Source organism: Podarcis muralis, chromosome 4, assembly GCF_964188315.1.
Source record: "Podarcis muralis chromosome 4, rPodMur119.hap1.1, whole genome shotgun sequence".
Classification (NCBI taxonomy): Eukaryota; Metazoa; Chordata; class Lepidosauria; order Squamata; family Lacertidae; genus Podarcis; species Podarcis muralis.
The window spans coordinates 3,896,361-3,923,835 of record NC_135658.1 but is presented as its reverse complement, the minus strand read 5'-3'; the positions used below and the strand labels follow the sequence as shown (position 1 = coordinate 3,923,835).

General features: G+C 50.9%; 1 protein-coding gene across 3 annotated transcripts; it reads left to right on the top strand.

The window, feature by feature from the left end:
* The first annotated feature begins 805 nt into the window (after positions 1–805).
* PGAP2 (post-GPI attachment to proteins 2) lies at positions 806–21,854 on the top strand. 3 transcript variants are annotated; one of them, XM_028725513.2, is made up of 7 exons: positions 1,030–1,155; positions 3,525–3,656; positions 5,434–5,608; positions 6,340–6,592; positions 7,554–7,660; positions 18,393–18,501; positions 19,947–21,854. In XM_028725513.2, exons 3-7 carry the CDS (start codon positions 5,444–5,446, stop codon positions 20,075–20,077), a joined length of 765 nt encoding a protein of 254 aa, XP_028581346.1. In that variant the 5' UTR covers positions 1,030–1,155; positions 3,525–3,656; positions 5,434–5,443; the 3' UTR covers positions 20,078–21,854. The 3 variants fall into 3 exon arrangements, with proteins under 3 accessions (XP_028581345.2, XP_028581344.2, XP_028581346.1); XM_028725512.2 differs by lacking the exon at positions 3,525–3,656 and having other exon boundaries at positions 806–1,155; positions 7,554–7,648; XM_028725511.2 differs by lacking the exon at positions 3,525–3,656 and having other exon boundaries at positions 812–1,155.
* Positions 21,855–27,475: the final 5,621 nt, after the last annotated feature.

Sequence of the window (27,475 nt, the reverse complement as noted above, 5' to 3'; positions counted from 1 at the left end):
TCGGCCCCTCTTATTGGCTGGCTGATCCTTCCTCGGAAGGCGTCGTTGCGTCGCACGGCCGTGCGCCGAGGCCGTCAACTCCGCGCTGGGCTCCTATTGGTCGAACGGTGGCTCCGAAAGCGTAGCTGCGCCACGAGCCGGCGCAGTCCGGTCCTGACCGCCTGTATCTCTCTCCCCCCCCCTCACCCTTCGCGCCGCTCGCATTCTCTGACGTCAGCCGCAAGAGGCAGAAAAGCAGCCGATTGGCTGAGAGGCCGGCTGGGGCTTGTTGCTGGGTGGCGGCAACGAACATCCGGGCCACGAGGAAGTGCGGTGGCGGTTTTGAAACGGGGAGGAGCCAATCAGGATCGCCCTCGGGTTTCCATAGCAACCCCTCGAGAGGGTGGCAAACCGAAAGCGCCGGGTTAAGAAATGAATAATGGGCGGCACGATCCTTGCCCGGGAGTCGGCCCCATTGAAACCAATGGGGGCTACTGCGGAGTAAGCGAGCGCAGTGGGCTCCTGCCATTGTCCCAGAAACAAAGCCGGGCCTGAGCCGCTGAAGGGCGCCGCCAACAAAAAGCCGCGGTGAAACCGCCCCCCCCCTCAGACTACAACTCCCATCGGCCCCTGCCAGCGCGGCCCTCGCGACGGGATGACGGGAGTCGTAGTTCGCGAGGGGGGAGAGAAAAAGGGCGCTTCGCCAGGCCCGTTGGGGGGGCTACGAAAAGCCCCCACGCTGAGGAGAAAACCTGGCCCTCATAAAAGCCCAGGCTGGGGGGGGGGGGGTGCCCAGTTCGAAGGAGACACGTTAACCTCCTCAGGAGGTGGAGGCGACGCTCCCCCCTGGTCTAAGGCCCCCGAGCATGTGCAGAGTGCATCTAAAGGGGAGCCAGGCGGTCGCGGGGGAGCTGCCGCCGCCGCCCTCCGTTTGGAGGGAGAGAAGCGCCTGGAAGGCGGCCGGCGCCGGGGCGGGTCTGTCGGAGGCCGCGCGGCCTCCCACTGGGGCCTGCCTGGGCGGGCAAAGGGCGGGAGGCAGGCGGGCGCCGCGGCTTCGCCTTGGCCCTCCTCTCCTCCCTTCTCCCCTCAGAAGCGAGGAGGGAAGGTCTCCCGGTCCCTTCCGAGGCAGCCGAAGGCGCCGCTCCGGAGCGCTCCATCCCGAAGCTCCCCTCGGAGGTAACGGCGACACGGGCGGGCGGGCGAGAGGGAGATGCGGGGCAGGGTCGGAGGGGGTCCCGCCGGGGCAGCGGCCCGCTTTCTAACCCCGAAGGCCGGCTTCCCGAAAGTGTCCTCCTTCCCGCAGCGGGGGATTCAGGGCCGGCCCTCCCGCCAGCTGCCTCGGGAGGCGGCAAACCTCCACCTGGGAGCAGGCGGGCACGAGGAGAGCAGCTGCTGGATCAGGCCCAAGGGCTCCACTAGGACCCGGGCGATAGAGCCATAGGTCGCCCCAGACCAGTCCCTATCGTCATCACCATTTCATCATTTCTGACCTGGCAATATATTAGAAATCACGATGTGTGCTATGCAAAAAAAACACAGTGGGGGGGGGGGGCCCTCAGCCAGCCAATGCCTCCATTTGGCTCCATCCTTATTTCAGGCACCGTGACCTATTGCAATGTGTAAAGATAAAGGGACCCCAGACCATTAGGTCCAGTTACGGACAACTCTGGTGTTGCGGCGCTAATCTCGCTTTATTGGCCGAGGGAGCCGGCGTACAGCTTCCAGGTCATGTGGCTGGCATGACTAAGCCGCTTCTGGCGAACCAGAGCAGCGCACGGAAACACCGTTTGCCTTCCCGCCAGAGTGGTACCTATTTATCTACTTGCACTTTGACGTCCTTTTGAACTGCTAGGTGGGCAGGAGCTGGGACCGAGCAACGGGAGCTCACCCTGTTGCAGGGATTCGAACCACCGACCTTCTGATCAGCAAGTCCTAGGCTCTGTGATTTAACCCACAGCGCCACCCGCGTCCCTATTGCAATGTGTAGCTGGTGGTATATCATGATGTTGAAAACCATATACAGTGGTACCTCTGGTTGCGAACGGGATCCGTTCCAGAGCCCTGTTCGCAACATGAGCAGAACGCAATGTGCGGGTCATGATTCAACCCTTCTGCACATGCGCGTGACGTCATTGTGCGCATCTGCGCATGTGTGAATGGTGAAACCCGGAAGCAACCCTTTCCGGTACTTCTGGGTCACCACGGGACGCAACCTGAAAACACGCAACCTGAAGCAAACGTAACAAGAGGTATGACTGTATTGCGCAGGCACCTGGCCCAGTCTCCTGTCCCCATGAACAGATGCACTGGGAGACATGAAACACCACTTTCTCCAGACCTCCCCGAGGAGCAAGCCTGGGCCACGTGCCTGGGGGTCCTGGGCTGCCCAGATGACAAGACCCCCACAAAGGAAAACAGCAAGGTGTTGGGCACCAGCTGGGCTACAGGAGTTGCCCGAAGGAGGCATGCAGTGCACCATCCCAACTGCCTTAGGGACTCCGCTCCAGATCTGTGGAGGGTTTGCTCCTCTAGCCTTGCCCCTTCTGGGAAATGTGGGATTCGAGCACAAGAGCCCTCATCTCCTGTTGGAGAAGAGAGCTGTGCATCATGTGCGTTGCCCTCTGCTTTTATAACTGCCCCACAGACAGTCTCTGAAAGTCTTTGTAGACTATCCAAGTCTCTGAAAGAAGCAATGGGTCAGATTCTTATCTGGTGAAAACAAGCTCTAAAGCTTTGTTTTATAACGTCCAACGCTGCCGAAGTGGTCCGTAAACAGACGTAGTGAACAGTGATTCCGGATATACCCACCGTTTTCTAGAATTCTTCTTCAGCACAGCAGAAGGATACAGAAATGCTTCATAAACCCATCTATATGGTGAATGGAATTGTATAACAACAATAGCTATGGAGCAGTGGTCATAAAGTTATTTTTGTTGCCTTGGTTATTACTGATTTGTCCTCTGCTTCAGGCAGCCTTGGGTAGATGGGGGGGGCACGCGGGTGTGAAGTGCTTGGGCTGGATTTTGTGACATTGGGCAGTACCTCAAGTCTGGTTCCAGCTCTTGAAACTCTCCAGCACACCTTTTAATTGCCGTGTGCAATGGGTGTGTTGCGTATAGCAGCTGGCGTAACCCTGCCTGCTCCCAGTGGGCCCCACCCGCACGGAAGTTGTGCCGTGAATTTTGGCACTGTGGTAGCTGCTGCCATCACCTCTCAGCTGCAGCTATGGGGTAACACACCCGTCGACCATGAGTGCCACAGTTTTTTTATATCAAGCTCCTGTTGCAGTCACTGCAATGGCTTCACTAACCGAGTCCAGCTGGAGCAGGAAAAGGCCTGCCTTAAGCAGATGCTCTTTGTGAGTCAGAAAGGGTGACATTGCTCTCAGGTGAGCTCTGCTGTGGGTGTGGCTGGGTCCTGTGTGACAGGCTGAGTAGAATTCTTCTTCCTAGGTCAGCGTTCACCAGCTCAGCTGCCAGATATGACCTGCCCAGTTACGAAAACATTGGCTCACTTCCTTCTCGTGCCTTTTCTTGTGTGAACAGTAAATCAGACGGGGCCTACGTGGAGGAGGGACTGTCCAGGCTCAGTTCTTGTCTTGAGATGGAAGGCTAGACCTTTGTGGTTCAAGCCGAAGTCCTGAAGAACAGGAGTTGCTGTGCCCATTGCCCCAGCAGGTGAGGCTGGCTTTCTGCCGCACGGGGGATGCAAAGGTGTTGGTCACAATTGTCAGTATCCACTTCGCAGAGCAGGTGACGGTGCAGGGGGAGTGTTGCAGGAATTTATGTTTAGGTTTGGGGGGGGTTGCCCCTCCAGCAGATATCATGCACATGCAGCCCACTACCAAAACCAGCACAATCACTATTGTGACTTTTGTGATCTGTCCCCACAAAACACTTCATCACAGTTTCTTCCTATCTGTTCAAAAGGGCCTTTGCTGCACGATACCAAATGTAACAGTTCACTGACCAATGTATTTATGTACTGGCTCACTGGGAAAACTTCAGAAATTCATATAGACATGTGAGCTCAGCTACTCAGCAGCCCCTCTGCCTGAGTGATGATTCCTGGCATCCTGATACCTGAGTGCCAGACAGGTAGCCATTCCAGAAATAACAAACCCAGATGAAGGCAAAAGGGTGTGATGAACTTGGCTGGGAAACAGGGAAATGTAAATATCTCTTTTGTTACACTTGATGGGTGTTTGGTGGAGGGCAAGGGGAACCATGGGGCAGGGTCCAGGATGCTCAGATTCCTGCCACCAGACCTCCCCTTTCATGATGTAACCGAGATGTATGAGTGATGTAATTTGGGGGGGGTGTAACATGGGGATTAGCAGCTAATCAAAGTTTGGGTTCTCTTTTGTACGGGGCTTCCATCTTGTTCCACCTTGTGGCAGGTGGGAGTCCTGTTGCGACAGTCTTCAATCAAGACCAAGCCGACTGGCTGCTCTTTTGCTCTGGTATTCCTGGCTGGTGTCCTTGTTTTTTGTCCAAGGGAGCCCTCAGATTTCTCCGTTAACAGGTGCGAGAGTCAGGAGGCCTGTATGTCGTTGAACAACTCTGGACTCTTCTCCATGGGGAAGAATGGAAGCCACCTCCACATGCCCACCCCTACCTTTCAGAAGCTAGGTTGGACAGGCCTTGGCCCCACGCAAGGCAGAGAGCTTTAAAGCTATTTGTTTATTTATTTTATTAAATTTCCATGCTGTTCTTCATTCGGGGATCACAGGGTTTTCCTGGTGGAAGAAGGCAGAGTCCGCCACATTCTCAGTCTGCTTTGCCCTGGGAGTCATGCCAGGCAGCTTCTGGCCTTGCACTACCCAGCCTTGCTCCTCAGGGGGCATCTTACATGGCACAGCAGTAAGTCCTGGAGGTCAGTTCCAGGTGGCAGGACAGTCTGAGATCTCGGAAGAGCCTCCTAATAAGCAAGGCAGACAGCTTAAAGGCTCCTTCTGCACTAGGGAAAAAATAGCGCTTAAGCTCTCCACCTTGCATGCATTTAATTTGTGCAGTCACAGCTGGCTTGACACCAGTTGCTTAAAGCTGATATAATGCAAGTTAAATGCATGCAAGTCAACTGTCCTTTTGCAGTTCTTCCAGCAGCATTGTGACCTGGTGGCAGTATTCTAGTTTTGCACCAGCTGCAGCTTTCAAGCCAACCTGGAGGTACGGAAGCTGAACTCAGGGACAAGGTAACATATTTTCGTTTAGAAGATGAGTGATTTTGTACTGGAATTCATTTGAGAAATCTCAGGTGGCTGCCGTCCAGACCTGGCGCTTTGTCAATTTTGCGATGGAAATAAGCCCTGATGCCTGTGAGCCCCTTCTTTGTATTTCTGAGTAACCAGATATGCATCCCGGCTGCTTTTCAGATCTTTATCCACAGCCTTGGATACTGTCTGCTGCTTCTAAAAGAAGCACAGCACAAATGCTTGTCTTTCCATGCACATAGGTTTGGCAGCATGTTCCAGCTGCCACTCCCTTTGGATCGGGACGGGACCCTCTTCCGCCTCCGTTTTACCACCCTGGCAGTCGGGACCGTGTGCTGCCCGCTCTTTGGCTTCCTCTTCTGCGTCATCTGGTCCCTGTTCTTTCACTTTGATGAAGCCACTGCCACCCACTGTGATGTAAGTCCTCCTTAAGTGTTTGTGTGTGCATTTAAAGATTGCCCTATGTTGGAATTTATCACCATTGTTATAGTACAGTCACATCTTTTACGGGGATTTGGTTTCAAGGGTTCTGGGTCATTTGCTTAAGAAGAGCAGTTAGAGTTAGTGCCAAAGTCCTCTTGCAGTAAAACAGTCTTCACCTTCCAGTGGAAGGACAGTAAGAAGGAGCCAGTCTAGCTTCTCTAGGGAGGGAGATCCAAAATTGCCTGGGGGCAGCCACCAAAAAGACCCTCCAGCACATCAACACCATGAGTGCCTGAGAGGGTGGCAGGACGGAGATAAGGGCCTACCCAGGCAGGTTTGCATGGGAGAGTACAATAAGAGTGCATAAGACAAAGGGATCTCTGCGGAGGCTGTCTGGTCAGAGCTAACAGAATTCAGCCAGCAGGGACCGGAAACCTATATTCAGCCTTTGAGAGTGAAGGGTTTGGGGTGCTCCCGTTCCCCTTGCCAGCTATGGCAAGAGGAACATCGCTGTGGGGGTCAGAGGCTGAAGCGCCTGTAGGTAGGAGAGTGACGCCGCAAGACCAACAGCAAATAAGCCCCAAAGTCCAGCATCGTGAGAAGAGGAGGCTTGTGAGCAGCGGGTGCCTGCCTGCAAGGAGAAACGGTGCTTCTCCATGGTGGCAGGTCACAGGAAGGAGAACTGTCAGATTTGCAATTCCACTGACTTCTGTTTTCCCCTGCAGGTCCCCAACTACCTCCCCTCCATCAGCTCTGCCATTGGTGGGGAGACCCCCGAGCGCTACATGTGGCGTTTCTGCATCGGGCTGCACTCTGGGCCCCGCTTCCTCGTGGCCTTTGTCTACTGGAGCCACTACCGCGGCTGCCACTGCACACACCCCCGGTACCTCCGCCTGTGCAATGCGGCCTTCGGCCTCAACCTGCTGGAGAACACGGCCCTCCTGCTGCTGACCTACGTCTCCTCCTCTGAGAACTACCGTAAGTATCAGCGCCTGGTGCAGCGCCAGCTTGGCTTACTGGCAGGTGGAAGCCTTATGGTTTGTGGGCCTGAGAATTTGGGGGTTGTCACTGGGGCACAACAGCACTGCCCTTATGAGCTGGTTGGGAGGGGGCTGGTTGGCTGGAGCCACCGTGCCTCCTCTGGTCCTCTCTCACCTAGCCTGCTCTGCCTCCTGCCCCAGATCTCTGTTCCAGACTCTCTCAAAGAATCATAGAATTGTCATCTAGTCGACCCCCCTGCAATGCAGAAATCTCAGCTATTGAATCACTGACAGATTGTCACGGTCTAGTTCACGGGCAATCGAAGTGTCGGCTGGGGACGTCAGGACCGGGGGCAAGATGGCGGGGTGAGAGCAGGAACAGGAGTCCAGAAGCCAGGAGTCAGAAAGCCAAGAGTGCGAGGGTCAGAGAGCCGGGAGACAAGAAGCCGAGGGTCAGGAAGAAAGTCACAAAGTCAAGGGTCCGAGGATCAAGAAGCAAGGAGCCAAACGCAGCAAGGCAGGGAATGTGTTGCTGTGGCAAAGAGCTGAAGGGAAAATGCTGACCTTATATCCCTTCCCGGCTCTTGCCACCAGGTGCTGTGAGTTACCAATCAGCCTCACCTGTGAGGCCGCACGTTGCATCTTCAGAACAAACTTAGGAAGGCCCCAGTCCTGCAGAGTCCTGTTGGTCACAGTGCTTGGCTCCTGCACGCACACCTGACACAGATGGCCATCTAACCTCTGCTTTAAAATATACAGTGAAGGGAGACTCCACCACCTTCCAAAGGAGTCTGTTCCACTGTTGTGCAGCTCGCGAGGTTCAGGTGCACAATTAGCTGTTACTTTGTATGTTGTGCCTAGGAGTTTGTGTATTCCCCGTGGCTAGTTGAACTTTTGTGGAGGCAGCCGCTTCTGCTTCTTGCTCACTGTTAGCATTGCATGTCCTTTCTTTGCTGCAGTGATCCACGAGAACGCCTTCATCCTCTTCATAGCTTCGGCCCTCAGCCACATGTTCCTGACTTGTGTTTTGTGGCGAATGACTAAGAAGCACGCAGTAAGTCCCGAGGTACAGTCCCCTCTCTTTCTTTCATTGGCGGATGTGAGGAGGGTTTGGAGCTGAGGGCTGAACTTGGCAGGCTTGCCTGGGTCTTGGTAGCGCTGCCTGGGTCTTGATAGCGCACATCACGTTTCCATAGTTGTGCTCAGTGTTGTGTATTGATTTAGAGTACCCCATCCACATGTGGTGCCTGGGCAGGTTACATACAGCTTGGTACAATTAAAACAAGTAAGACATAAACACTCTGATCTCATCAAAATGGTTGTTGGGTGGCTGTAACCCATGGGTAGGCAAACTAAGGCCCTGGGGCCAGATCGGGCCCAATCGCCTTCTAAATCCGGCCCGCGGACGGTCCAGGAACCAACGTGTTTTTACATGAGCAGAATGTGTCCTTTTATTTAAAATGCATCTCTGGGTTATTTGTGGGGCATAGGAATTCATTCATTTCCCCCAAAAAATATAGTCCGGCTCCCCGCAAGGTCTGAGGGACAGCAGACCGGCCCCCTGCTGAAAAAGTTTGCTGACCCCTGCAGTAACCTTTCCATCTCTTGAGTTGTATACTGTTACGCACCACCCCAATCTCTGAATGGTGAGAGACTCCAGGGGTTCCAGACGCTTACCCAGGGTTCAGCTTCCTTGGAATTAAGGTCAGCGCTGTGGTGTCTTTAGGATATAGTCGTACCTTGCTTGTCGAACACCTTGGTACGTTTTGGCTCCCGAACGCACAAACCCGAAAGCGAGTGTTCCGGTTTGCAAACGTTTTTTGGAAGTGGAACGTCTGACGCAGCTTCCACTTGAGTGCAGGAAGCTCCTGCAGCCCATCAAAAGCGGCGCCTTGGTTTTCGAACCGCCTTGGGAGTCAAACAGATTAAGTTTGACAACCAAGGTACCACAGTATTTGGTTTTGTTTACACGTATATACAACCTGAGCATAACCTGGCAGGGCTCACAGCATCAACACCCCAACAGGTCTTGCTTTCTCCATCAGTCACAGCTTTGGATCCAGCACGGAGCAAGCAGGTCTCTGTGTCTCCAGCTTCCAGCCTGTTTCCCAGCTCAGCTCACATAGAGTTCTCTCTGGCTATCAGCTACGTGTGGGTTGGAGGAAAGGCCGCCCATTAGTCAGGACTCTTGCAAGCTAGCTCATTCTCTGGGGATGCTGGAGAGGACACTGAAGTGACCAACTAAGGTCGTTGTCTTCCAAAGAAACTCATCTGACTAGTTCAGCAAACTCCTATTTGATTCTACTCCTCCCTGGTTACCAGACCCCAAGAACTGGAAGGGACTCAGGTTATCATCCAGACCACCACCCCCAAACCCACAATCTGAATTATGGGCACTGGGGAGAGCAGCAACTGCTGGAGTTTGGTATCAAGTTCTGCCACCAGAGGGCTGTCCAGGTTTGACAAGTATTTTACCGATCATCATTTGGAGCTTTGTCTTCTCAATAATTCCTTGGCACTTTACGTTGCACTTATGTCGCAAAGGGAGAGGTGAGGGGGCTCAAGTCTTCCCTGGAGGCCACACCTGCTGTCCCAGAAGCCCTGACCTCTGGTCTCAAGGGACAGCAATAGTATGGAGAAGACTGTTTGCACTTGCTTGTGTGTACCAACACTGGCAAGTGCTACAGCTTCTGTGAGGGAGGTAAAAGGTCAGTTTGGATAGGAAATATACACTGGCGGGTCTGAGCTAGAAGCGGCTCACCAGGAATGAGACCTTGGGGCTGTAGCGGGTGGGTCAGTGAAGATGTTGAACCAGCGCGCAGCAGGTGCGAAAAGGCAAATTCCATGCTCAGCATCATTTAAAAGGAATTGAAAACAAAGCTGCCAGTATCGTAATGCTCTTACACAATTCTACGGCGCAACTGAGTTTGGAATACTGTGTAGAATTCTGGTCATCTAACCTCAAAAAGGCTGTTGTAGAGTTGGGAGAGGTTCAGAAAAAGGCACCCAAAATGATCAAGGAGACGGATCAGTTCCCTTACCAAAAAAGCTTGTAGCATTTGGCACTTCTCTGAGAGTAAGATGCAACAGTACAGTAATAATAAATTTTATTTGTACCCCGCCCTCCCAGGCCAGAGCTGGGCTCAAGGCGGCTAACACCAAGTAAAATTACAGTAAAATCATAATTGGGGGGGGGGGGCAATTTGAAATACAGGTTAAAATGCAATTTAAAATGCAGCCTCATTTTAAAAATAGCCCATGGATCAAAACCTTAAGGGGAGGGAAAACATAAGGGTCAGACTGAGTCCAAACCAAAGGCCAGGGAGAACAGCTCTGTTTTGCAGACCCTGTGGAAAGATGTCAAGTCCCGCAGGGCCCTAGTCTCTTGTGACAGAGCGTTCCACCAAGTTGGGGCCAGTACTGAAAAGGCTGTGGCCCTGGTTGAGGCCAATCTAACCACCTTGTGACCTGGGACCTCCAAAGTATCATTTGTGGCCCTTAAGGTCCTCCGCGGGGCATACCAGGAGAGGCAGTCCTGTAGGTACGAGGGTCCTAGGCCTAAGTGTGTCAAGTTGTGCACCTTACTTCCTCCAAGTACTAGAACCCAGGTTTGATCAGATGAAGCTGATTGGTGGGATATTAAAGAGCAGGCAAAAGAAAGCACTTCTTCATAAAATAAAAACTATGGCGTTGGCTCCTGTGAAAAGTGCTGATGGCCAGCAACATGGCTGGCTTTCAAAAGGCATAAGAGACACTCATGGAGGAAGAGAAGGTTGTCAGGACAGTGGCTAATCCTGAGGGTGGCTGTGCTCTCTCTGCACCACTAGAGGCCATATGCCTCTGAATACCAGTTGCTGGGAAGGGCAAGGGCGGAGAGTTGCTGTCGCACCCAGGACCTCTTTCGAGGCTCCCCGCTGGGACGTTTTGTTGGACTAGATGGGCCCAGTTGGGCCTGCATCGTAGAAGCTCTTGGACAGGACTGCAGCTGTTGGGGAGGGAGGGTTGGAGAGCTGAAGGCACAGGGAACTGAAGCAAGGAATGGCAAGGAGTAGGGTAATGGACATGTGTCTCTGTGTGTGGAAGGGGCAATAGGCACAGGGCCAAGAGAGAGGAGGGGCTGCATGCTGAGGACAAGCAAGGGGACGGACGTGTGTGTGTGTGTGTGTGTGTGTGTGTGTGTGTGTACTTGGGAGCCACTGACTAAGGGAGGTTAAAGAGGAATTTTGACACCGCCTGCGCAAACACAATGAATTGCCACCTGCCATTTCCTGTGTGAATTTTTACATAAGAGATTTCTGCTTGCGGTTCCTGCTCCTGGCTTCCCTCCCTCCCGTCAGCCTTGGCACTTCCGCTCTAGCGCAGAAGGGCTGGGCTTCTCACGCCTGCCACGGAGCAGGTCTTGGGCCCCAACAGCATGCTAGTAGGGGACACGTTAACACGGTTCAGCCCCTGTGCTGCTCTGCTACTTGTTTTATTTATTGCTTGCATTTCTGTCCCCCCTGTCCCTGTCTCTAGGGAGCGCAAGGGTTCTCCCCGCTCGTTTCATTCCCACAGCAACCCTGTGAGGTAGGTGAGACTTGAGAGGGAGAGTGACAGGCCACCAGGGGCACCCAGGGAGCTTCATGGCCAAGTGGGAATTTGAACCCTGGTCTCTCGGGTCCTAGGCTGACCCTCCAACCTCTACACCACACTGGCTCTATGCTAAAGGAGCAGAAGAGGCAAAGAGAGAAACGAGGAGCAGGAGAGCCACTCAGACGCAGAAATGTGGGAGCTGTAACAATGAGGACTAGAAGACTGAAATGGCTTTCCATATATCACTAGAAAGCACCGGAGAGGTTACTGCCATTGCCCGAAATCATGTCGAACCCAGTTTTCTAGAATTGCCACCCTGTTCTCCGCCTTGACCAGATGCTTTGCCGTAGCTCCTCCCATCCCGTTGCCCCTCCCACTCCCCCCCCACTAATTTTTTCCAAATATCTTAAACACAATACAGCTTAACAATATTTTTCTCCTTCAACTCTATATAATTCTCCCCTCCCACTTGCCCCCATCTCAAAACTTGTTTCCCCCTCCCTCTTCTTTCTAAACCTCCCACTTTCCCCCTGAAATCTTTGTGCTTCTCTTTGACGAAAGCAAATGGAAACGAAAGCTGCGATCTAAACATTTGCGGTTTGGAGTTTCTACGCCCTGGGGTGGTGGGGGTTCCCCTTGCCTGCATGGATGGGCAGTAACCAGAAGAGGGGGACCTTTTTCCCACACCCCATTCATCTCTATGGCCCGGCCCCTCTGTCAGACTTTTCTCGTGGCAGAAGCGAGGCCCTCTTGCTCCCTGGGGTGTGGGTGTGGGCCCAGACATCATGCCGCAACCAGCTCTTAAGTTCTACCTCCCTCCCACCCTCCTTAATGCTTCTGCTGCTGTTGCATCCCATTTCCCTCAAATAAGCTGAGTCAGGAAGCCAAGCCAAGCGAGGATTTGTACTTCCCCTATATCAGCAGTTGCAACTAGGGCTGCTCTGCGTCGGGGCGCTGTGTTGAGCCTGTCCGCCGTGGAGACACCCTTGGCAATGAGCATCCCTGCCCTTTTGCTCTTTATCCCTTAAGGCAGCGTTTCCCAAACTGTGGTCCCCAGCTGTTTTTGGACTACAACCCCCACCATCCCTAGCTTGCAGGGCCATGTTGAATGGTTTCTTTAAATGTAAAGGTTCATCATTGTTCCACTCGATGTGTATATCTTAAAGGGGCCAGAGCAAGGGCCAGAGCAAGATAACGAGACCCAACTTTAAAGCTGTGAAACATAGCAGGTGCTGCTGAGTTGTATTTGATTAAGGTGTGTCAGCATTTGGGTTTAGTATATAAGGAGCAGCACCTAGCTCTCCCATTACCCTGGGGTTTGGGTTGGTGGTTGGGTCTGGTTTGGTTGTTAATGTATTTAGTGTAAATGGAGTTTTTGTTTTTCTTATTAAAACCTTGTTTAAGTTATTTTTGAGTCCTTTTCATTTTTAATGCATGATCTCCCCAGCAAGCTATCTGCAGCGCTACCATACTGCAAATAGCCAACATCTTTGGTTATGGGCCCAGCTGCTGAGTGGATGACTGCATATTTTTGGACTCTGAGAAAGGTTTGAAAACTCCTTCTCCTGTTAGTGTAATTTTTTGTGGGTCTGGAAGAGTTCCAGAATGGTTGACCGGGTTCCTGAAGCTGAGAAGGCTCTGGTCTTCCCACAGCTGACAGATGAGAACTATAGTTTATGGTCTTTTCGGGTGGAGGCGCTTTTGACCTCTAGAGAAGTATGGACCTATGTAACTGATGACCCTCCTGACCCTATAACTAATGCTTGGTCAAAAGGAGATGCAAAAGCCAGGGCGATAATTAATTTGGCAGTCAGCGACCAGCAAGTAGTCTATATAAGAAATAAGAAAACTGCCAAAGAAATGTGGGACAGTCTTGCAGCAGTGCATGTTAGAAAAGAGTCAGCATCTGCATTGACGTTTTTCAAGCAGTTGTACCAGACGAAGTTGCAGCCTGGTGGTGATTTGGCAGCACACTTGAGACGTCTGGAGGCAATACGCGGCGAATTAATTCGAAGGGACATGGTGATACCTGATATTCAGTATGTTTTTATCATCCTTTGTTCCCTTAATGAGGACTTTGATGGTATAGCTAGCCAGATATCTGCTGTTCCACCAGCACAATTAACTGTGGAAGGGGTAACGGCAAGATTAATGGGCGAGTTGGATAGAAGGGAGGCTTGTGCCATAAGCACTCCTATTTCCAGAAAGAATGAGGAACGCCATATGCAAACCTGTGGTGATACAACTGCATTTAAAGCTGCAAAGCGTTGTTGGTTCTGCAATAAGCAAGGACATTTTGCAAAGGACTGCAGAGCCAAAAGAAAGCAAAGTACTCCCAAGTCTGTTTCTGTTCGTCAGTCACGGTTGTCAGCCCAACAGCAGACATCGTATAGTAAAGACAGAAACGAGCCGCGAGCTTTTCATGCTTGGACTACAAATCGTAAAAGAATTAAAGATGCCAAGTGGAAGTCTTTTATTATAGACTCTGGAGCATCTCAGCACATCTGCAATGATCGAAGCTTGTTTATTTCTTTCGAAGAGGAAATTGGTAATGTACATTTAGCCAATTCACAAGTCTTGCAGTCGCTTGGCAGAGGTACTGTTAAACTTGACTCTTTAAACATTACAATAGCAAACTGCATTTACTGCCCGTCAGTGGACAATTTATTGTCAGTAAGGTGCTTTGCTCGTCAAGGCATAACTGTGCGTTTCTTAAAATCAATGTGTGAGTTTTTTGATGGGAACAAACGTTTATTGTATGCCCGGGACTCTGATGGTTTATATAGACTGTATTTTCGCACCTACTCCCAATCGCCTATAAATTGCAGAGCAGCACAGTCAAGCCAGGGGTTGAGGAATGTAAGGCCTCATTCCGGGTGTGTCCATGAGGCGCACAGAATTCTGGGACACCTGAATTTTGCTGATGTAATTAAGACAAAGAATATCGTTAATGGCCTCAACTTAAAACCATGTAAATTCTTTATGCAATGTCTATCCTGTTGCAAGAATAAGATTAAGGTTGCACGCAAGGGTAGGTGCTCAGATAGGAAAGTAACTGAACCATTTGAGCGTGTACATTGTGATTTAGTTGGGCCACTCCCACCATCATTAGGAGGTTCTAAGTACTGGCTTACTCTGATAGACCAGTATAGTAGATACTGTTGGACCTATGCAATAGCTGAGAAGTCCCAAGCATTTGAAAAGTATAAAGTTTTTTGCAACTGGGTAAAAACGCACTTTAACAAACCAATTAAGAACCTATTTTCTGACCGGGGCGGGGAATTTGTTTCTGAGGATTTTGAGAAATTCCTGGAAGCGCAGGGGACTACTCATGAGTTATCTTGCCCCCGAAGTCCCTGGCAAAATGGGCTTGTTGAAGTTGTGCAGCGTGACCTACAGGCAGGGGTTAAAACGTATCTGCATGATGCTAATCTGCCCAAAGACTTTTGGGCTGAAGCACTTAATGCATTTTGTTACGTTAGAAATCACAGTTATCATACTGGTTTAGATGTCACCCCCTATGAGAAACTGTTTAAAAAACGCCCTAATCTGAAATACCTCCGCATTTGGGGTTCAGATGTAATTATGCATTATCCTGCTAAGCAAAAATTGGGTGAACGTAGTGTCCAGGGAAAATTAATGGGCTACCAGCAGGGGGCGTACAGAATTTACATACCAGCAACTGGCAAATTTCATATTACCAGAAGCATGATACAAACTGTAAATTGGAATGGAGTTGCTATCTTCCAAGATACTGATGGTATAGATAATACTGAGGAAGAAGAGGAAGAAACAGCAGAAGAAGCAGCAGGAAATAGTGCTTCTGAATTAATGGGAAAAGACAAAAAGCCTGTTGAGTCTGATAAATTGTTTGATGATTTAAAGTCACAGGCACCCGAGGGGAGGTCAGATTCTCTTGAGTTTTCTGACCGTGAGCTTAGCCTACAGGCACCTCTTCAATCTGACAATGATTTACAACCTGAAACTAGTGGTTTACTTAGTCCCATTAAGTCTGAGAAGTCTGACTCTCCTTCTGGACTGAGACGTTCAGATAGAAAGAGACAGAAGCCACAACGATTTGCAGATGAACATTTTAATACTGTGTATGCCAATAAGGTAGTTTTTGAGCCAAAAAGCTACAGTGATGTTCAGAAATTACCTAAGCAACAAGCTGCAAATTGGTATAAAGCTATGAACTCCGAGATAGCTTCTTTAAAAGAGCATAACACTTGGTCTCTTGTACCACAAACCCCAGATATGAGACTTATTGATTCGAAATGGGTTTATAGAGTTAAAACGAATGACAAAAATGAAGTTGTAAGGTACAAAGCAAGATTAGTTGCTAGGGGTTTTCAACAAATTCCAGGCGAAGATTATGATTTGTGTTATTCACCAAGCGTAAAATATGAAACAGTTAAGCTTTTGTTAAAAGATGCATCACAGCGTGGACATTCCGTTTATCACCTAGATATAAAAACTGCATATTTGTTTGCAGATTTAAAAGAACAAATTTTTATGCGTGTTCCTGAAGGCATAGACGCCGCTGAAGGTTTGGTATGCAAATTAAACAAATCCCTTTATGGTCTGCACCAAAGTGGAAGGAATTGGCACCAAACTTTAGCAAAAGAATTGCTGGATATTGGTTTTTCACAAGGAAAGGCAGACAATTGTGTGTTCATAAAGGAAAGGGCAAACTCTGTAACAAAAATATGTGTGTATGTAGATGACGTATTAATTTCTACAAAAACTAAACAGGAATATGAACAGGTGGTATCACAGTTACAGAAGAAATTTGATGTAGTGGAATTAGGCATAGCTAGAAATTACTTATCCATGCAAATTGAGAAAGGCAAAAATGGATCTTTTCTGGTTCATCAAACTGCAAAAATTGATGATCTTGTTGAAATGCTATGTTTAGAAAATGCAAATGGGAAGGAAACACCTATGGTGTGTGGTTTCACCTTTACAGGTGAAGACAAGCCATTTCCTAACAAAACTTTGTATCGTTCTGCTATAGGCAAGCTAAATTTCATTCAAAGAATCTCAAGACCAGATATAACTTATGCTTTTCACTTTCTGGCAAAATTTGTGGAAAAGCCTACTACACAATGTTTCTCTGCTCTTAAGAGAGTGGTAATGTACCTTAAACATACCAAACATTATAGGTTGCAGTTTACAACATGTATTGACAAAGGTTTTGAAATTTTCTGCGATGCATCTCATGCAATGGAACAAAATAATTGCAGGGGTGTGTCTGGTATGGTGTTTTGTTATAACGGTTGTCCATTTGAATGGAAGTCCCAAACACAAACCATTATTTGTCTCTCCACAACAGAAAGTGAATTGTGTGCATGCGTTCAGGCCACTCGTGATGTAGAATGGTATCTGCAAGTGTTTGCAGACCTACAGATGCAAGTAACACTACCAGTAAAAGTTTACCTTGATTCCCAGAGTGGACTTGCTATCCTGTGCTCAGAGACCAATACGCAGCGCACTAGAGTCTTAAGGTTACGTTTAGAATTTGTAAAGCAACTAATTGCTGATGAAATGGTTGTATTTGAATATGTTCCTGGTGACAGTCAAATTGCGGACATTTTTACAAAAGCACTTCCAAAGGTTACACATGAAAAACATGTACAAAGTATGCTTTCTGTTTTTGTTCCACAATGATGAACCGCAGGGGAAATGTTGAATGGTTTCTTTAAATGTAAAGGTTCATCATTGTTCCACTCGATGTGTATATCTTAAAGGGGCCAGAGCAAGGGCCAGAGCAAGATAACGAGACCCAACTTTAAAGCTGTGAAACATAGCAGGTGCTGCTGAGTTGTATTTGATTAAGGTGTGTCAGCATTTGGGTTTAGTATATAAGGAGCAGCACCTAGCTCTCCCATTACCCTGGGGTTTGGGTTGGTGGTTGGGTCTGGTTTGGTTGTTAATGTATTTAGTGTAAATGGAGTTTTTGTTTTTCTTATTAAAACCTTGTTTAAGTTATTTTTGAGTCCTTTTCATTTTTAATGCATGATCTCCCCAGCAAGCTATCTGCAGCGCTACCATACTGCAAATAGCCAACAGGCCAGTCGTCAGGAATGATGGGAGGAAGCTGTGATAGGCAAGCTGTGGCCCTTCCGTAGGAGCCCTGGGCTTCAGAGTGTGGATCTGTTGTGAGTTGCACAACCAAATGGCCAATGGGAAGCTTGCAAGCAGGAGCTACAAGAGCCCTCTCCCCTCCTGCTGTTTCCAGCAACTGGTATTCAGAAGCATCCTGCCTCTGATAGCGGAGGGATCACACCGCCATTATGCCTAGCAGCCATTTTTATATAGCCTTCTCCTTCGTGAATTTGTCCAAGCCCCCACTGGCCATGACTACATCTTGTAGCAGCGAATTCCATATTTTAACTGAGCTGTGTGAAGCAGTCCCTTCCTTTCGCTTATCTTGAATCTCCCAAATCTCAGCTTCATCAGACATCCCGGAGGTCTAGCGTTATGAGATGGGGGGGGGGGAGTCTTCACACCATGCATAAACGTAAGCCCCACTCTCGTACAGTGGTACCTCGCAAGACGAATGCCTCGCAAGACGGAAAACTCGCAAGACGAAAGGGTTTTTGGTTTTTTGAGTTGCTTCGCAAGACGATTTTCCCTATGGGCTTGCTTCGCAAGACGGAAACGTCTTGCAAGTTTGTTTCCTTTTTCTTAAAACCGTTAATACAGTTGCGACTTGACTTCGAGGAGCAACTCATAGCACGCGGTGTGGTAGCCTTTTTTGAGGTTTTTGAAGACTTTGGTGATTTTTGAAGCTTTTCCAAAACTTTCCCGACACTGTGCTTCGCAAGACGAAAAAATCGCAAGACGAAAAAACTCGCGGAACGAATTAATTTCGTCTTGCGAGGCACCACTGTATCTCCTCTTACTCATTGATTTTCTCAGCTAAAAAGCTCTGAATGTCGTCACTTGGCCTCACAGGGGAGGCGCTCCAAAATCCCTTGATTATTTGGGTCACCTTTTCTAGCTCAACGGTATCCTTTCTGAGGTGAGGTGGCCACAGGTGGCCTCCCTACACAGGTCTCCTCGTGTTCCTGTTGCTGCAAAGAGGCCGCGTGCTAAGCCCCGAGGAGCAGGGCCTCAAGTCCCGCATCCACTTATGCTAAGTTGGCATGCGTATGCAAAAGTGGGGCTGCCAGCCTTCTTCCTGGCGGGAGTGACCTCGCCCCTCTCCCCCTCTCTTGCAGGAGCGCAAGTCCTACAAGTGGAAGTGGTGGCTGTTCCTCTTCAACCTGGTCACGTTCTCAGTAGCCGTGTACTTCTACTTCCGCCACAACTGGTACTGCGAGCCCGGAGGTAAGTCCCCTTTGGGGATTCAGCCCCTTGCTCGTGGCTAGAAACGGAGGCTGCTCGGTGGTGGCGCTTGGTCTGCGGTGCCAGAGCACCTACGCGCCTGCTTTCTGACTTTCCTTTGTAGGAGAGGATTCCTGTGGCTCTGGTGTTGGCGCTTGCCCCATGCCTCCTGTTTGTAGCAGAGGAAAGATGGGCACAGGGCGCTTAGTGGCTCATGGGCCCCATTAACCGCTAGGCCAGGGATAGCCAACTTGGGCACCCTCCACACGTTGGTGAACTCTAACTCCCAGCAGCCAGCAGGGCCTCTAGCTAGGGATGAGAGTCTGAACCCAGCAGCACCTGGTGGGCAGGTGTACCAGGTACGTGGGTGTGTTTCTATGTCTCCTTTGCCTGGTTTGATGTGGTGGGAGGCAGAGGCTCTGTCGAGCATCACTCTTTTTTGCTATAGACATGGCTCAGAGCCTCCCTCTTGCTGCCTGCATTTCCCTTGGTGTTGGACTTTCGGAGGAAGAGAGAAAAACTAGCCCCGCTGTACATTGGGGAGGGCTGTGTGGAGAGAGTCTCTTCCTTTAAATTCCTAGGAGTTTATCTCAGTGAAGACCTTACTTGGAAAATAAATATAACCCAGGTGGTTAGGAAAGCCCAACAGAGACTCCATCTCCTCAGAGTCTTGTGAAAGAACCGTGTCAATCAACATTTGATGATCTCCTTCTACCAGTCCACAATAGAAAGTGTCCTTTCATACTGCATCACTGGTTTGACATCAACTGATAGGAAGTGCCTACAGAGGGCGGTGAATACAGCACAAGATATTATGGGCTGTCCCGTGAATCTGCTGGATGAAATAGCGGAAGAACGATGCCTCAGGAGAGTGAGGAAAATTCTCAGGGATGATTCTCACCCTGGCCGGCACTTTCTTGATCTCCTGCCCTCAGGCAGAAGATATAGAAGCATGATTAGTCGCACCAACAGGGTAAAGAACAGCTTCTGTCCGTTGGCTGTTAGGCTGCTGAATGAAAAGATAACAACAGGGCAACTGACTTTCGGGTTTGGTGGATGTGTGTCAGTAAACGAGGGGAATTAAGACTAAGAGAGCTGAGTGGGGGGTGCTCGTGTAATCTCACTGTATACAAGTTGTACACGTGACAATAAAGTATTTCAATCTAACTGGATCACTTACCGTATTATCTGAGCCACATGGGAAATGCTCGCCAGTGAGTGACTGGCAGGTGCCTTTGAGAACACTGAAAGGCAGCTGTGTACAAGAGGCAGGTGGGTTGGCAGAACATGTGAAGTGTTCCTCGGGTGGAACTGAGCATTCCAGGAATCCTGGGGTAAAATCCATGTTTCTAGCCCTTATGGACTCAAAATATATAAGCTGTGCTTGGCGCTATTTCAGACACCTGAGATTCCTGACCTTGTTTCCCCCTCTTTCTTTCCTTCCCTAGTTTACACCATCTTTGCCTTCTTGGAGTACCTGGTGGTTTTTTCTAACATGGCCTTCCACATGACTGCGTGGTGGGACTTTGGCAACAAGGAGCTGGTGGTCAGTTCCCAGCCAGAAGACAAACGCTTCTAGCAAAAGCCTGCCTTTGAGCTGAGGATTTCTTGCGGGGAGGAGGAGCAGCCTGCTTGCCAGCGTCAGATCCTTCCGGCAGGCCCCAGGACATTTCAGAAGGGGCACCTGCGACTGGACTGAAAAGAACCAGTTGGCCTCGTAGGAATTGGGACCCTGCCATCATGTGTCCGACAACAGAGCAGAAGGTGTGGCTGGTTGACGGGCCTTTTGATCAATGGGACATCTTTGTAAAAGTAAAAACGAAACTCAGAATGTGCTCTGCTGCCAACCCAGGACAGGGACAGAACTGGACTAGCCCACTGGGGCTGTGTGTAGTGATGGTAACAAGTCCAGCGGCTCTTGAAGTCAGAGACTCCTTGCCCAGATCTGGGACTTGCCTGAAGGAGGCGACTCCTTTTCCCACCTGGCCCTTAGCAGGAACGCCGAGTGGTTGTAGCCGGTCCTTTTTCCCAGTGGGGTAGAGGGGAATTTCTCTCTTTGCCTTTGTAAACGGCAGCCTGGCCTCCTTCCGTCTCGTTCCTTCTCCCGCGTGGGGCTTTCCTGCTGCCCAGTGAGGTCCAGCTCTATGATAGATGCCTGTCACTGAGCTGGCCCAAAGTGCCAAACCCTGGGAGCGCTTGGACTTTAGAAATAAAATGGGGCTGGAGGTGAGGCAGTCTCTCTTCCCCATTTCCCCAGCTTCTGCACTGAAGTTCCCTAAAGCGAGTTATGCATATTCTGCACATTGGAACAAGTTCTGCGTGGCGTCGGCACCCCCCGGGAGCTGATCATCTTCCTATCTGCTGCTGGAGCTTCTCTGTCCTTGAGAATTCAGACCCTTCCCCCCAAATTCCTAGAAACCTCAGGCAGGCAGGAGTTGGGGGACAGCATAGGTGGGATCCGTTTGCTCTTGACTGTGATGTTTTGAAGGTACAGGAAAAGAGCTACACTGGTGAAAGAACCACCTGAGAGTTGGGCTCAGCTGGGAAAGATCGGGCTGGGAGATGTAAAGCAGAAATAGGTACCTTGAGCTGGGAGGGTGCAGGAGCACTTAAGAGGACCAAGCAGAGGTCCTCAACTTAACCCTTGCACACCTTGGGTCCTGGGCATCAGCTCTTGGTCCAGGCAGAGGGACACAGATGCTTCTCCAAGCATAGAGATGCAGAGAGGCTCGCTTCTCTGCCCTGCTCAGAGCCCACCAGGCCTTACTCCTAGCAAGAGAGATCAGGAAGAAGTGGCAGGATCAGGCCACCTCAGTGAGGTCCCAGAAGCCTCAAGGGAGGAATCCTAAGGAAAGGGTAGTTTGAGGCTGATCCAGTGGTCCAGCCTGGGTCAAGCAGGGGAGTAGGCTGCAGCAGAGAGAGACCACCAGCCAGGGGCCTGGTGAATAGGGAAGAAGGGGAATGGCTGAGGGATAAGCTCCTAGGAAGTGAGGGCTCAAAGCAAGGGCTCAAACCAGTAAAGACTGAATGCAGGTAACTTGGTTCCCCAGGTAGGAAGTCTCGGGTCAGCTGGTGGAGTCAGGCTGGCCAAGAAGCTCTCCGGAAAGGAGGCTTCGAGAGAGCATCTTGTGATGCATCTACTAGCCCAGGCTTGCTGTTCCAAGGCAGGGATGTTCTGGCATCAGGCCAGGTTTTCTCTCGTGCTGCTTGTCCTCCCACATCCCTGGTGTGTGGCCCTCTTTGCTGTCTCTGTGACAAGGTGTGTGTGTGTGGAAAAAATTGTGCTGCCAGGTGTCTATTTTCATTGGCTCCCCCCCCCTCCCATGATGAAATAAAGCACTGAGTATTTTTTTCCAGTTGTAGCAGCAGTTGCAGTGGACCAGTTGCTCCCTCTGCCTGATATCTGCCCTAGCTGACAGGAGGAAGGGGGGGATCTTTACCTGCCTTGCTTCCCAAGGTCTTCCAAAGGGGAGAGGCCTAGGATGAAACTGGGACCTTCTGCATGCCAAGCAGTTGCTCTGCCGCTGGCTTGTGGCCACTCTATCAAGGAGCCGTGAACTACACTCAAGTCCCCGAGCCATTGATTTACTGCACACCTCCTCTGCCTCCCGAGTTTTCAAAGCTCCTCCCTCAGCCCACAGGGACTAGCACCTTGTCTGTGTGCAAAGGCTGTAAAACATCACCTCTCCGACACAAGGGGTGAGGCCATGCATACGACTGGCAGGCTCTGGCTGGCTGAAGGTGATGGTATTGGTCCAAGGGCCAAGATATTCCCAAAATGAAAACCATTGTGACATAAGGGGTTAAAGTGTCGGAACTAGGACCTGGGAGAGATCAGGTGTCAAGTCCCTGCCTCTCAGCCTAACCTACCTCACAAGCTTGTTGTGGGGATTGCATTGGACTACTGCAATGCGCTCTACGTGGGGCTACCTTTGAAGGTGACCCGGAAACTACAACTAATCCAGAATGCGGCAGCTAGAGTGGGGACTGGGAGCGCTACCAAGACCACATAACACCGGTCCTGAGAGACCTGCATTGGCTCCCAGTATGTTTCCGAGCACAATTCAAAGTGTTGGTGCTGACCTTGAAAGCCCCAAACGGCCTCGGCCCAGTATCCCTGAAGGAGCGTCTCCACCCCCATCGTTCTGCCCGGACGCTGAGGTCCAGCTCTGAGGGCCTTCTGGCGGTTCCCTCCTTGCGAGAAGTGAGGTTACAGGGAACCAGGCAGAGGGCCTTCTCGGTAGTGGCACCAGCCCTGTGGAACGCCCTCCCAGCAGATGTCAAAGAGAAGAACAACTACCAGACTTTTAGAAGACATCTGAAGGCAGCCCTGTTCAGAGAAGTTTTTAATGTTTGGTGTATTACGGTATTTTAATATTTCGTTGGAAGCCGCCCAGAGTGACTGGGGAAGCGCAGCCAGATGGGCAGGGCATAAATAATAAATTATTATTATTATTATTAGGTAGCACAGTGTACGCCACCTTGAGCTCCTTGGAGCAGAAGGTGGGATGTAGATGCAATTAATGACTCCTGCCTTGCAGGGGGTTCGACTCGATGACCGTACAGATCCCATTCCTACTCTGCAAGTTCTATGAAATCATTTGAGCTGCCGCCACTTGCCTTGTGGATTCCAGAAGGCATCACCCCCCTGCCCTGTTGCTGCAGCCATGAAAGCACTTCTTTTCTGGCTCCATCTCTGGACAGCCTCTCCCAAAGGCCACAGATCAGCTCGGGTTCAATAGCAAGCCAGTGATGTCATGCCTTCCCAGGAATGTCCTGGGGCCTCAGAGGAGGAGGGCAGCGGGGAGGGAAGCGAGAGGGATGGATGCCTCTCTGTGCGATGTGTCCAGCAGCAGAGCCTCGAGCTCTCAGCTTGGGCCAGCCGCATTCCAGCCCCGAAGGTCAACAGCCGAGCAGCAGTGGGCAGAAAGGATGGGTCCGTCGGGGCTGCTCCTCAAGCAGCATTTTGCATGAGGGTCCAGCGCCCCAGAGGACAGGGCGATACAGCACCTAGTTAAAACTATGGAGGCAACGATGGCCACCAGCCTAGATGGCTTTAAAAGAGGATAGGGCACATTCAGATGGCTATCAAAGGCTGCTAGCCAGGATGCTCTGCTTGTGAATACCAGAAACCACAGGAGGGTGGGCTCTGGTGCTCAGATCCTGCCTGCTGATTTCCCATTAAGGGCACCGGGTTGGCCACTGTGAGAACAGGATGCTGGACCAGACGGGCCCTGTGGCTTCATCCAGCAGGGCTCTCTGTCCTTAGGAGCGCAGGTGCAGCTGGCTCCTGATCCCGGGGTCAGCCCTCTGCCCAGCCACACCCCTCTCCTTTGGGGCCTTACCATTCCCGACAGCAATTTGTTAGTGAAATCCATGCCAGGAAGAGGAACAATGGCCTTTCTGTGGCAGGAGGAGAAAAGACTGGCTGCTGCTGCTGCTGCTGGCAGGACCCAGACCAAGGCAGACAAAGGCTGCATTAGCTTCCCCATGGAGGTCGGAAGCCAAACAGCCCAAGACGATGGCTAATAATAATAATAATAATAATAATAATAATAATAATAATAATAATAATTTATTATTTATACCCCGCCCATCTGGCTGAGTTTCCCCAGCCACTCTGGGCGGCTCCCAATCAAGTGTTAAAAACAATACAGCGTTAAATTGTAAGAACTTCCCTAAACAGGGCTGCCTTCAGATGTCTTTTGAAGATAAGATAGTCGTTTATTTCCTTGATATCTGGTGGGAGGGAGTGCCACAGGGCGGGTGCCACTACCGAGAAGGTCCTCTGTCTGGTTCCCTCTAACTTTGCTTCTCGCAATGAGGGAACCGCCAGAAGGCCCTCGGAGCTGGACCTCAGTGTCCGGACTGGATGATGGGGGTGGAGACGCTCCTTCAGGTATACAGGACCGAAGGCGTTTAGGGCTTTAAAGGTCAGCACCAACACTTTGGCCACCGACCCACCAACAGGTTTTCCTAGGGGGCACTAAGGGAAAGTGGGATCAGCGGGCGGGGGGGCGGCGCGGCGCTGGCTATCATACTAGATCCTGCATCAGACTGGATGACCCTTGTGCTCCCAACTCCACCATTCTGTTCCTTAATTCAACCAAATAGTTCTAATTTGATTTTGAACAAACGTGCAATCCAGTGTTAACTGTTCTGAATGTTGTTGAGTAATTATATTCATCAGTGGGTCGTTCAAACTGCTGTTCTGCCCAATGCATTTCAGAGTATAGGGAGTGCTGGGGATGGGGATGACTCTAAAAAGTTTGGGAGCCGCTGATTCAGTTGGAGACCATGGAAAAGCCAAGAGCTGGGTGGCCACAGGCTCACTGATTTGCAGAGTTGGCAGAGACCCCCAGGGTCATCTAGCCCAACCCCCTCCAAGGCACGCGTCCCAGCTAAAGAACCTGCTGGGTGTGGCCACCCCATGGTTTCCATCTGGGTTCCATAAAACTCAGACAACGCAGCCACGTGATACTCGAGCTGATGGTCTGAAACATCAGGAGGGCACCTGGTTAGCAGGCCTAAAGCTCTGTTGAAACATCCTGCAGGGTGGGAGGTTGCTGGGCAGGAGGCCATCACTGCAGGGCTGGCTCCAGCTGTAGCCATCAGAGGACCAGACTGCCTCTTTGGCCTGCGCAGGAGCCAGGATGCTGTCTTCCACTAGCTTTGCCTAGAGGTCCCCCCCCCCTACGTGACAAGCTCTTTCTGCGGCCTTGTGAAATGTGAGTGGCGCACTAATACGGCCTCGCTGGCTGGTAAGAGGTGTAGTCGTGGGCAGTACCCAGCTGGGTGAGACTGCCTTGGGAGCAGAGGGCCTGCTTTGGGTGCGGAAGGTCTCCGGGAGATGGGAGCTGAGCCTCTGGGATGAGGAGCGAAGGGTGGCGGCCAGGAAGAGGGGGACCCCCCCCAAAAAACACACACTCAGCTCCATTGAAGGCAGCCGCTTCCAAGCACCGCTCCTTCTTCCGGCAACCCAGAGAACTTGTGGGCGTCGAGTGAAGCCGAACCTTGAGAAAACCAGGATAAAAGGGAGTCCTGCAGGAGGACGCGATGGCCACTAATTTGGACGGCTTTAAAAGGGGATTGTACAAATTCATGGAAAGAGCTATCAGTGGCGACTAGCCACATTAGCTCGGCTTCCACTGCAAAATTAAGATGCTGGACTAGGTGGGTCATTGGCCTGATCCACTTCTTAGAAGAGGCGCAAAGGGCTCCAGCTGTGCTCCGAGAGCGGCAAGGGCTTCCTGTGACCTCTGGGTTATTGCTGCGGCCTCTGGCCCAGCCTGATCCATTTGGCGCCAGCTAGGCCCTCCCTCTCGGTTGCATTTTTAGCTGAGGGGAACTGAGAATGCAGCCTCAGCTCCCGCTTCACCTCCCTCAGCAGTTCCCTCTCTGCGCGGACACAGCAGAGTCCACAGCCCTTAAGAAGCCTCTTGCGCACCCACCGACGCAGAGCCCAGGTCCACCTGCAGCCAGGCTACTTTCGACTTGGAAGGCCAAGTCTCTGGGCCACATGCTGCCTGTGGGGTCTCCAGAGGCTGAGAACGTCCCCCCTACTCAATTCCTGCCTTTGGCAAGCTGGAACCACACCCACCCCACCACTACCCCACTTCCTGCATGGTCTGGAGAAAGTGGACGGAGGAACTTTTCCTCCCTCGTAACACTAGAACTCTTGGGCATCCCACGAAGCAGAAGGATTTGGGACTTTTAAAAGTCCTTCCTCCTGCAGTTAAACTATGTCCCTCGTTCCTTCCTGCAGGAAGCAGCGATGGGCACCGACCTGGGCGGTTTTAAAAGAGGTCCAAGAATAGAGAGGATGTGGAGGGGGGGGTGTTTGCATCTTTATTTATCTGAGGCCGACAAGAGAAAACATTCCGGGTCCTTTTGCACAACGTGATTTTAAAGGAGGAAAGAAGGTCCGGAATGGGAAGCCTCCTTCCTCCCCTTGCTGAAGGGAGACGAGGCGAGGAGGAGCTCTGGGTCAGGTCATGCCAACATCCTTCCCGCGTTGCCGGCGGGCTGCAGCTTGTGAGTCCGATTCAGAGGAGGCAGGAAGCTTCACTGGCGTGTTGCGCAAGGAGGCGTGACGACGCCAAAGGTTCTTCTTTCCACCGGAGCCAATTAAGAAAGCAAAAATGGAGGCACGAGGGGCTGTGGCTGGGCTCTCCGCGGCGCCAGAAAACTCGCCGGAGCAATTCAGATCCTGAGACTCTCCAGTTCAAAACCGTTCCAGCAAGTTTCTAGTCCCCACCACACACACATACACCAAGGCTCACTTAATTATTTTTCCCCCTTCCTGTTGTTGTGACTGGCCTTGCACTACTTGATTTTTAATCACAGTTTTGCAGACCTGCCACAGACCACCTGAACGAAACTCAATTGCTGCTGCTGCTGCTGGCGGTGGTTCATGGAGCGCCGTTCAAGGTCCTCTGACTGTGTAGCGAAGCTGAGCAATGGGTGGGCAATGCACAAGCCAGCGGGGGCTTCTCAGTCGGAGTCACGTAGCTGGAACAAGCAGGTGGGGAACTGCAGAGGTTTGGTTATCACAGCATTCTTCCTAGTCTGTCTTTTTACTGTTAAGTGTACACACACACAGCGCCCCTGGCTACTGACTGCAGAAATATGAAAGGCGAAAGAGTCCACTTCTAGCAGGCCGGGAAGGCAGGAGTTCCTGTTTTTCAGAAGGAAGTGCAGGGGGGGATGGGGGGGGGACACACCACAGACAGTCAGTTTGACCGGAGCCTCTGGGGCTGTGAACAGTGCATCTTGGGGAGAGGAACTGCCTAGATGAATGGGAAGTCTCTGCAAGCCTTTTGCAAGCCTGGTGCCCCTGCAGCTGCCTGGGACTCATTTTTATTGATTTTATTATTTCATAAAATTTACGCATTGCTGAATTGTAAAAAAGGGGGGAGAGGAAAAAACCAAGAACCTCAAAACACTTTACAAAAAAAAATAAATCCAAATAATAAAA